At 41.6% G+C, this 11,860-nt stretch overlaps 1 protein-coding gene across 1 annotated transcript in view; it reads right to left on the bottom strand.

Annotated features, from left to right (window-relative positions):
* Positions 1–275: 275 nt before the first annotated feature.
* The window catches only part of FGF2 (fibroblast growth factor 2), a 29,467-nt gene continuing 17,882 nt past the window's right edge, over positions 276–11,860 (bottom strand). Inside the window, exons 2-3 of the mRNA XM_057405181.1 lie at positions 8,391–8,494; positions 276–511 (exon numbers count right to left, since the gene is read on the bottom strand). Of these exons, the coding sequence (XP_057261164.1) occupies positions 326–511; positions 8,391–8,494 (290 nt within the window). The 3' untranslated portion in view covers positions 276–325. The remainder of the gene's footprint in view (positions 512–8,390; positions 8,495–11,860) is intronic.

The raw sequence follows: 11,860 nt of genomic DNA, 5'->3' as shown, positions 1-11,860 counted from the left end.
CTGTAAGTGTGCATCAGATTTGTTTTCCTTTACTCTGTAAAGTAAGCATAAGGCAAATAAAACAGCCCTACATAGATAATCTAGCACAAAACAGAAGTATTATTGATCCTGAAAATATCTTCCAAGTAACTCTACCTCCGCACACACTGGCACAAATGGTTTAAAGAGCAATGTAAGACAGGAGGAAACATGGTTTAATCTGGTATTTGCAAAAGTAGTGAATTTCAGCAAATAATTGCTTATGGTTTTGCTATTTCAGAGAGGACCAAGAAATTCGACATCTTCCATGTAATGTGTTGTGTGTGCTCAGAATCTGCCATGGAAATCAGCTTTTAGCTGACATAGGAAGGAAAAGAATAGCTTTCTGTCCAGGTCCAGTTTTTGGTCCAGGTTTGTACTGCCCAGTTCTTTTCAGTGCCACGTACCAATCAGAGTATTTACGGGATCGGTAAGTGTTATAATTATTAGATTCCAGACGCTCAAAAAAGAAACATTCTTCTGTTGCACATTTCTAAAAGGGAAAAAGAAAAGGGTTATTGATATTCTGTCACAAAGCAGTTCTTCAGATTGTTACCAATGACATGAATTAGCAGTACGTTTGGTTTTAAGAAATTCACATTAAATGTTTCATATTTGAAGAGAGATACAGTTACTGTGAAAATACTGTTAAACACACCTGCAAGAAGAGGACTTTTTAACTGTGGTTTGTTGATTGTCTTTGACACAGACCAAGCATATTCTAGTTTGGTTTCATTACGTAACTCTTTGTTCTGATCTGAAATCTAGACAACTCAATGGAGAACCCTGCCCCTTGGCATTTACTGATTTCCAAAGCTCAGTAGTTTTGCCATCTCATCCTAGATTATTATTTAACCAAAAAGACAAGTGGGATGTAATAGAAAAGGCAGCCCTTCCCTTGCCTTCCTCACACCAACCTTATCATCAGTTAGATAAATCCTGTGGTAAGTTGCAGCTTTTACCTATTCTTTTCTAATTTTGAGGTTTAACTTCCCTAAAGCTAATTCAAGTCTGTATTTACAGCACTGGGAAACAGGCTGGTGAGCCTATGTCTGTTCAAGGCTTTTCAAAGCTCAAAGCTTTAAGAAAAGATCTGATCTGGCACAGGTTTCTTCCACAGAGAGACCAAGCATACTCTACTAGTGTTTAGAAGTACATCTGTGAAGTTACTCTACTTCTGGAAGTAAGTTTTCAAAATACAACTCCACCTACACAGAATTAACATGCCTTCACACATGAAAATAAAAGAGGGTGGCTCTTCAAACAGTGGGTCAAAGCTGAGCTGTGGAGTTACAAGAGGAAGTACAGTTTCCCCAGATCATGTGGATTTAATCACTTTTGGACAAGTTGATGGAAAAGAAATTAACTGAAATTTACTGAACAGATAAAACCACTTCCTGGCTGAGAGGGCCCCAAAGCAGAAACTGGCTGGAGGCTGGGAGACCAACACAGGGCATGACTAGGTGCATCTTTTCTTACATGCCACATCTGATCACCATCAGAGAGAAGACACTCACTGCATACAAACACTCAAAAGCCCCCCATAAGTCTGCCATTAACAACTGTAGTGTGGTGTACTTTCCGCTGCTCCCTCGGGGTGACCATACTGGGGGTAAAGAGTCTTCATTTTCAAATGATCCTGTTTCTGTTTGCAAGATAACCTGAGACAGGTATTATCTGTTGCAAGACTTTTACACCCAGGTTTTCCTGGATTGTTGTTGCTGCCTGGGGAACTTAAACACAACTGATTGAACTATGGTTACTATTTATAGCTGTTCACAGTCAACTGAAAGCAGGAAAGTTTACTCACTTTCCAAAATCCACCACCAGGAAACCACACGGTTCCTCTGTACTGAAAACATAAGAAGATGTACAAACAGCTCCAAGTAAGATCTCATCCTATAGGAAGAGAAAGACTATCGGTGTTAACTGCAGCTACCCCAAGGCATATTTGCAACAGCAGAACCCCTGTATGTGGACAGTGTTGCTCTTGTAGCAGTCACAGTGGTAAACCTGCCTGCAGAACTGGTGCTTTAAGCAAGAGAAATTATTGTCTCCCATACAAACATGGCAGAAGTTCAACACCACAGGAACTTGCAGGGAACTTGCACACATCCCCCTTCTTTTCAAATACATGGAGCTGGGCACAGAGATCAGATACCTTGCACCTGTGGAAACTACATCTTTACAACCTCCAGCAGGAATTAAATGGCTTTCAGTGCACCTCTGGTGAACTTAAGCAGCCACTATGAAGACACCACATGCAGACAGAAGGCAAATTTGCACATCCGTCTCTATGCACTAAATCCACAAAGTAGACACAATGGCAACTCAAAGACGCATCAGACTTATGCATCCTTCCTCATGTCTCTGTGGTTTAAAAAGTAAAACAGATTAAATTCCTCAAACAGGTTTTCAGGCAATTTATGAGTGTTATAAAAATAATCAAAATAGGGTGAAAAAAGAAAATGAGAGAAAGAAAAAAGAAAAATTCATCTTATGATCATAAAAATATTTTGAAAGGTGCCATGCGCTTCGCATACGTGACACCAATGTTTTCCTACAGCACATTGCCAATGTAAATGTTTTGGTAAAAAAGTGAATATTTAGGTAACAAGTTATAGCATTGTCACTTAATGCTCAGACTTCATGAACTATGTATTCTTTAGCATCTGCCCAAGGCAACATTTCAGAAGCTGGACTGCTGTCCAGCAGGAGCAGAATGTCCTGCACCCGCCACTGTGAGCCTTGGGCCTGGAAAAGCCCTGGGTATCAGTGGGTTTTAAAATACACTTGGACGTGGAGTGTGGGAGTTTTTAGTGTTAGCAATGGTGGTAGCAGCCATGCTTGTACTAGGGCCTGCTGTGTGCCACCACTTACAGCAGCCAAACTGTAATGACAACCAAAATCCTCGGGTGAATCACACAGGGCAGATTAACTGACCAAAACAAGCATCAACTTCCTGCAACAAGGTTCTTCCCCCCTCATTTGCATGGCCAAATGCCACCCACCAATTGATTCTGCAGTGCAAACCGCATCTGCCTCAGTATCACATTGTGCCAATTGACTACATTTTGGACTCAAGTTACAAATTAAAATTCCTCAAGATTGTTTACTCTCAAAACTGAAACCAGCGTGTTAACCTGTGACTACCACAGCAGATAGAGTATGGCCCGAGAAAGGTGGTGATAGTATTTAGCCCTTTCTAACTACGAAAGGGCCAGTAAATGAAAGTTATTCTCACAAATATTCTTGTACCACAATTTTAATCCATAACATCAAGAGAGTAGAATTTCCCTTCATGTTTGGCAACACCTGTCTGGTCATAGCAAAACCACATAAGCATGACAGACAGAGCTAACATGTCATACCCAAAATATCAAATTATTTCTTGTGAAATTTCAAAGTTCGATTCTTCCTTTCATGGGGAATTTTGAGAAATGTCTTCATGAAATTAAACAATCAAGCACATTCTGTAACATAACCTGCGGATGAAGCACTCCATAGACAGATAGGAAAAGCCTCACTCTCGCAGGCCCTTGTTCTCATGGGTGACTTCAACCACCCTGACATCTGTTGGAGCGACAGTATGGTCTGGCACAAGCAATCCAGGAGGTTCCTCGATTGTGTAGAAGACAACTTCCTTCTGCAAGTAATAGAGGAGCCAACAAGGAGAGGTGCCATGCTTGACCTCGTGCTCACCAACAGGGAAGGGCTTGTTGGAAATGTGACGCTCCAGGGCAGCCTTGGATGCAGCGATCATGAGATGCTTCAATTTGAGATCCTCAGGACAGTGAGAAGAGCGTGCAGCAAGCTCACTGCCCTGGACTTCAAAAGAGCAGACTTTGGCCTCTTCAGGAACCTGCTAAGTAAGGTTTCATGGGATACAGCCCTAGAGGGCAGAGGGGCCCAAAACTGTTGGTTGATATTCAAGTGTCACCTGCTGCAAGCTCCGGAGTGTTGCATCCCAACCAGAAGGAAGTGCAGCAGGAAGGCCAGGAGACCTGCTTGGATGGGTAAGGGGCTCCTGAGGAAAATTCAATTGAAAAAAGAGGCTTATAAAAAGTGGAAGCAAGGACAGGTGGCATGGGAAGAGTACAGGGATGTTGTCCGGAAAGCTAGGGACCAGGTTAGGAAAGCTAAGGCCCAGTTAGAATTAAACTTGGATAGGGATGTTAAGGATAACAGGAAGGGATTCTACAGGTACATAGCAAATAAAAAACAGACTAGGGAGAGCGTAGGCCCCCTCAGGAAGCTCTCAGGAGAACTGGCTACACAGGATTTGGAGAAGGCTGAAGCTCATAATGACTTCTTTGCCTGGGTCTTCACTGGCAAAGGCTCTGACCAAACCACCCAAGCCTTGGAAGGTAGATGCAGGGACTGTGAGAATGAAGACCTTGCGCCCCTGTAGGAGAGGAACTGGTTCGAGACCATCTTAAAAATCTGAACGTACACAAGTCCATGGGTCCTGATGAGACCCATCCGCGGGTCCTTAGCAAATGAAGTTGCTAAGCTGCTGGCCATCATATTTGAAAAATCATGGCAGTCAGGTGAAGTTCCTGACAACTGGAAAAAGGGAAATATAACCCCCATTTTCAAGAAGGGGAAAATGGATGACCCGGGGAATTACAGACCAGTCAGTCTCACTCTGTGCCTGGCAAAATCTTGGAGCAGATTCTCCTGGAAGGCATGCTAAGGCACATGAAAAACAACAAGGTGCTTGGTGACAGCCAGCATGGCTTCACTGAGGGGAAATCCTGCCTGACCAATCTGGTGGCCTTCTATGATGGGGCTACAGAACCGATGGACAGGGGTAGAGCAGTTGATGTCATCTACCTGGACTTGTGCAAAGTGTTCGACACTGTCCCACACGACATCCTTGTCTCTAAATTGGAGAGACATCAATTTGATGGGTGGGCCACTCGGTGGATAAAGAACTGTCTGGATGGCCGCACACAAAGAATTGTGGTCAATGGCTCAATGTCCAGTTGGAGACCAGTAATGAGTGGTGTCCCTCAGGGATCGGTGCTGGGACTGGTCTTGTTCAACATCTTTGTCAGTGACATGGATAGTGGGATTGAGTGTGCCCTCAGCAAGTTTGCTGATGGCACCAAGCTGTGTGGTTCGGTTGATACCCTGGAAGGAAGGAATGCCATCCAGAGGGACCTCGACACGCTTGTGAGGTGGGCTGATGCCAACCTCATGAAATTTAACCATGCCAAGTGCAAGGTCCTACACCTGGGTCAGAGCAATCCCAGGCACAGCTACAGGTTGGGCAAAGAAAAGATTCAGAGCAGCCCTGTGGAGAAGGACTTGGGGGTGCTGGTTGATGAGAAAATGAACATGGGCCGGCAGTGTGCGCTTGCAGCCCAGAAAGCCAACCGTATCCTGGGCTGTATCAAAAGGAGCATGACCAGCAGGTGGAAGGAGGTGATCCTGCCCCTCTACTCTGCTCTTGTGAGACCTCACCTGGAGTATTGTGTGCAGTTCTGGTGTCCTCAACATAAAAAGGACATGGAACTGTTGGAACAAGTCCAGAGGAGGGCCATGAAGATGATCAGGGGACTGGAGCACCTCCCATATGAAGACAGGCTGAGAAAGTTGGGGCTGTTCCGCCTGGAGAAGAGAAGGCTGCGTGGAGACCTCATAGCAGCCTTCCAGTATCTGAAGGGGGCCTATAGGGATGCTGGAGAGGGACTCTTCATTAGAGACTGTAGTGATAGGACAAGGGGCAATGGGTTCAGACTTAAACAGGGGAAGTTGAGGTTGGATATAAGAAGGAAATTCTTTCCTGTTAGGGTGGTGAGGCACTGGAATAGGTTGCCCAGGGAGGTTGTGAATGCTCCATCCCTGGCAGTGTTCAAGGTCAGGTTGGACGAGGCCTTGGGTGATATGATTTAGCATAAGGTGTCCCTGCCCACAGCAGGGGGGTTGGAACTAGATGATCTTAAGGTCCTTTTCAACCCTAACGATTCTATGATTCTGTGATTCTATAATATTTTGTTACTATAATTAAGTGAAACTGGAAAGTCAAAGTAAGCCATATCAGAAGGGAATGTTTCAATTCTTCCATTAAAAATCTGATGGAATAGATACATTTCTGCCCACATATTTGCAGTTAAAACAGCATTTCCTGGGGGAAGGTTTTGACGCTGCATTAACCAGCTATTTCCTCCAGTGACCAAACTGATGAAGATAACCTCACCACCAAAACAACTGGGTCTGTTAGTAAACAGAAAAAAAGAAACTGCTAAATCAAAAGCCATATCATTTCAGCTGATCAGCGGTGCTAGCAGTGATATGCTGCCTGTGCAATAAATCATTTTGCAAAACCCAACTCAGAGCAAGCCATAAGGACAGGTCTCAACAAATGACTAGATGAAAAACAGGACTGAATAATAATTTGCAGAGGGAATTTTGAAAATGTTGATATATTTACAAATGAAGGACACTAAGAAAATTAATCCTCAACACTGAAAAGTAATAAAAAAGAAGAAAAAAAAACAGATGGGAAAAAGGGCAGAATAGTGATAAGGAATCAAAGTTCCACAATGTTTTGAAAGAAATAACTGAAGTTTTCAGCAGATACGAATTCAAGTGCACTGACGACACCACTTCACCACAAAGATTTCCATCGTATGCTCTTTCAGAGTTCCCACTGAAACACAACACTGCTCAAACTGAAAATGGAATGCTGGCAATTAGCAATAGTTCCATGAATGCGTTTATAGGAACAGAACAATTGAGGCACAATTGGCCACACACTGTTGGGAGTCACAGTACAGAAATCCTGATGGAAAAAACATTGCCTGTGCTGCAGAAAATGATCATGAAATTGCAGAAGTATTATTAGGCTGGCTGAAGAACAGAATCTTTAGAGAGTTTTCACCTATAAAAAGCAAAAATGAAGAGCTGTAGGAAGTAGTACAAGGGCAGCATGTTCTACAAACAGAAACCACCATAAAACAGTAGGTTGGATATCCCAAATATAAACACCCCCTGGTGTTTATAACTTTACAAACTGCGCTAAACACCCTGTTTTGACCATTCACTGTTGCTCAGGGTAAGGAGGGCAATTTGAACGGGAAGCTGAATGCCACCACACCAGCACCACAGGAAATTCCCAATTATCCTTAATTCTAGAATAGCACAGTGAAGGACTCCTAACATTTTCTTCAACTGAGCTGTCACACAATATCGAAGTAAATAATGCTGTAACTTGAAACAGGTTTTTTAACTGTATGCATAGGCATAAACAAAACAGGCCTCCAGGAGCCAGGATCCCTGCTCATGTAAAACTGCTCAAGTGTTTTGTTTGCCCTCAGACTGATTTCTCTTCAGCAGAACCATGGGGAACTGCAAGTCATTCCTGCAGCCCTCAGCATGGGTCCTGCATTAGCTGCAGTTCAGCTGGGTTAGGAATACACATTATTATGAACCCTGGTTACCAGTGGTGACTTGCACAGGAGCTGAGCAGAGCTGCGCTCAGGATACCAAAGCATTGGGATTATTACAAACTGCTGCTCTAGTAGTTCTAGAAGTTTGTCTTCATTGAAGGTTAGAAATATGAATAAGAGATTTACAGTGTCTATGTCTCATCAGCAAAATGAACCTAACCTGCAACTCTTGGGACTTCCAAATTTATAATCTAGCTCTAGGCAACTGTAATAACTTTCAGAGTCTGCGAAAAATATTGACATTAAAACACAGTTAAAAATTAAGCTGATACCAATAAAATACACAGTTTAAATGAAACTCGTCTCTTTAAAGACTAGTTTATCTACATTTATATATATATTTTATCATCATTAGCATTTATCATATTAACATCATATTTTATCATAACTTGTCATTTTCAATTTTTTTTGCTTCCCAGTTTTCTAGTTTGGAAGTACACATGACAAAAAAACTTGATTATATAAAAAGAAGAAAATGGGAAAACAATACGCACAGATTACTATCAGAAACATAAACAATTATTTTTTTTTTTAATGGCTTTACTTTCTACTTTGAAAGGGTGTTTACAACCACTTTATGAGAAACTGAAAGGAAAAAATTCCTCGGGGTGGAGGGGAGGGACACTTTATTTTTCATTTGTTCTTGTAATTCCCATCTATACGTGATCGCTATGCTTTTTCTCTCCCAGAGAGGCCATTCCAAATGAATTTGCAGCTGCTAAATGAGGGCAGACATTTCCCATCTTCTCATAGTTCATAGACCAGCTAATAGACAAAAGTTGCACAAATAAATCACACACAGAGAAGCTGAGTAAGTCCTGCTGGAGGAGAGGTTACTTAACACAGAGTGAGGAGAGAACCCACCAGTACAGGTAAGACACACCGAGAGATAAACATTAAAACGCCGCTGCTTACCAAGGCCAGCAATCTGCCATCCTCCTTCATAGCCAGAAAACGATTTGCGCTTACGCCTTTGATTGACACCACTCCTCGTTCTTCTGCCTGAAGTTGTAGTTTGACTGTGAGAAAAAAAAAAAAAAGACAAAAGTAAAATTTCTCAGCCATTGTTATATTTCAGCATTTGACAGTGAAGCCTATGGCTTCCAACCTGCACGCAAAGAAAGACTGAGCTTCAGCTTGCAGCAAAAGTAGTAAACTTTCTGATTGCATTTTTTATCACAGAAAATGCTTATGACAAAGTAAGTACCTATTGTCAAATTGACAACAATATTCTTCCATCTTCACATCAGAGCAACTGAAGAACCCATATAATTCCTCCAAGGACCACGTGTGGCACCGGCAACTGCTCACAGAAATGGAGATTTTTCATGGCAATTTTCTTGCAGATATTTCTTAATGTTTACAGAACAGTATCAGACACAGAGTGCACACAGCTTTACAGGGCTAGATCCTCGGTGAGGCTCAAGCCTGGACTGTGATCAAGGCCATTCAGGACCATATCACTCACTAAATGCTCAACAGCAAAGTGCCAATTATACATCCAACAATGGGTTAGAATAAACCAACAGAAACAATTGCAGAAGTCGATGAGAACAGCAAAGACGCAAGAAAATGGTGTTATACAAACACCACTGAAAAACAATAGTGTTAGGAACATGAGAAGTAGGTTTATTTGAATCAATTACTTTCAAAAAAAATGACCAGTCATAGTTTTTTGAAAATCTGTAATATCATCTCACGTAGCTTTCAACTACTGCTTTTGAATTAACACAAAGCCTAAACCTATTTTTCTAGCCACAAATCACATGCAATAGTTCAGATTAACACACAAGTGCTTTCCCTTTTCCTGTGGCTTGTTTCAAGCTACAGATACAAGCCCAAAGTGGCCTCCACCTAAATCCAGAAGAGCTATTTGTTTTTTACCTTATTTTTTCTTCCCTGATTGCTCACATGGTTGCATTCAAAACAACAAATGAATGAAGCCTTTAAGTGGTTACAACAGTAGAGCTAGGAAGTTGCATCTATACTGCATTTCTGTCTCACCTTAACAGGCATACATGTGATGCTGTACCACAAAGTTCAGGTTTTTCATCCATTAACTAATACTACAGGATGGGGATGGGGAATACTACAATATAAAGACTACACCAAATGCCATAGAAAAATCCACCAGATACCTCTGCTCTCTACATGACTTAGCTGTCTGTGGCTCAAAAGAAATCTAAACACTGCGGTAGAACTGCTATTTTTCTGGAGAAGCAGAGAAGGAAAAGTAACCAAAGTATGTGTTGTCCTAAACCTCACAGAAGATCTTGTTTTACTCCAATGGAATTTAGAATATCTCCCTCTGAAAACCTATCTTTGATTATATAAAATGTGACTTTAAAAAGGGAAAAGGCCATTACAGCAGCTCATATGAGCTCTTTGGACTGCCTGAAGCTTCCTCCTCCATCACAGAAAATACAGGCCCATTCCCTGCAGCTCCATCCCCCTGAGCCCACTTGCACAAGCAGTACAATTCAATCTGATATCAAACACAACCATTTCAGTAACAGCAGAACACAAGAAATTTTATTCCCCAAAGCCTTCGGTTTTCCTCTAATGTGGGAGGCCTCCAGTGAAATCTGCATCTGCAAAGCTCTCAGAGCAGGGAGAAGCAACCCACATGAGTACTCTTTTTTTGTGCAACACCGTGATTCATATCCAGAGTTCTATTAAACAGGAATTTTTAAGAGCAACTCTACAGCTGTAACAGGAAGCAAGATCATTGCAACACAGGCATCAAAAATGTAGAGCAGTTGAGAAACAGCGTCTCACCTCCTTAGAATGTATACAGACATAAAAGCCTTTTGCCGAAGAACTGCATGAGCTAAGGAATGAACATGCAAGATGTCGCAACCTGGTACTGGTTATGTGGTCATCAGGTGTCCAAACGAGGGACACAACTCATCTGGTGCGAGACTATTGGTGTTTCCAAAAAACAGCCAGACTGAACTTCTCCTTCCTTCAGCTTGCATCCCAGAAATTATCTTGAGAATTAGTTCAAAACACTTTCTATTTGAACACACTTTACAGAGATCTGACCATTGTGAAAGCCCAGCTAGAGGAACCGACAGCTGTCCTGCACTCAAAAGGATTTGGCCATTGACTGGCATCAGTCTGTGTTTGTCCATTTCTTTGTTTGAAGGGTTCACAAAAAACAGCAAGACTGGTATCACTCCTTGGTGGGGAAGGGCTGATGGGCAATACTGAGACATGGGCTTTACTAGCCACCTGCTTCTGTGAAGTATATAGGTTTTTTCTGTTTAATGATGCAGTCTAAAAACTTGACCTTTTAAGCCACCACAATAAACACCTGAAGCGACCATAAATCATGGAGCAGGAGCATCTCTTGAGATTCAGAGGAAGTTTGCTGTGTATTTGTCTTTTTGTTGTGGGGAAGAATAGACTTTTGCAATACAAATGAAAGCTTTCTTAATTTACTTTCATTGCTCCTAAAGACAGGACTGAAGAAACTCCAACAATAAGAATACGAGGAACATTAAACCCTCAGAATAATTGTTGCAAGCCCTCTTTTAAGCATTATTTCATCTGATTTTTCCCTAGATACAGACATCAGTAAGAGCTGCTCATAAATCCACTAATTAGTATACACAACTGAAGCCATACTAATAGAAATGCTGCACTTTAAAGAAGATAAAATGTTTTCTTACGAATTATGTGTCTGTTGCCATTTCAGACAAATAAAAAAAAAGAAAAAAGAAAACAACCTCTCATAATTCACTAATAACTCCAGGTTTCCAAGGAACACAGAAACCTCTGTAGTCATAAAAAGTTAGGTGAAATGTTTAACTTCACCCCAGAACCATGTACCCAAAATAGAGCCCTCCCAATTTATTAAGCCAAAATCAGACTTGTGAACAGCTTCAAAAAACTCCAGTGCAACTTCTAACCCTCTGGGGAAGCAGGAATGTGGGGAAGTGCTCTGGGCAATGCCTGGGGGAAAAGGACTTTCAAGATGTGCCCAAGCATACAGTGTTCACTGCACTCTTAACTAGGAACACCTGCATGAAATAGCAGGAAAGTAATATGAATTACTGCAGTATGGACCTATGAAAGCTTCTTGACTTTCTCCTAACAAAAAAAAAAAAAAAAGCACAACCAACTCCTATGGCATCATACTGGGCCAGTTGTTCAGATTCTGTAAAAACAGACTTTTAGTAAATGCTTTTAAAGCCTGTAAAAATATTTGTGTAGTTTGGAGAAATGCGTGAAAAGTGTTACTCTTTAAAAATAAAAGGGAGAAGACATTTTCCTGCAGTTTCAAGATCACTGCCACACTGAAAGCCCCCAAAGCAAATTCACTGATTTTCTTTTCCTACTCAATAAGCAGAGACAGAATATCTGTGTAAGGTTTTCTGGTT

This window comes from Pezoporus wallicus, unplaced genomic scaffold, assembly GCF_028554395.1.
Source record: "Pezoporus wallicus isolate ANWC-B61680 ecotype Strahan unplaced genomic scaffold, APGP_CSIRO_Pwel_v1 contig_6789, whole genome shotgun sequence".
Lineage (NCBI taxonomy): Eukaryota > Metazoa > Chordata > Aves > Psittaciformes > Psittacidae > Pezoporus > Pezoporus wallicus.
The sequence above is the reverse complement of the archived record's forward strand: the minus strand, read 5'-3'. Positions and strand labels throughout refer to the sequence as shown.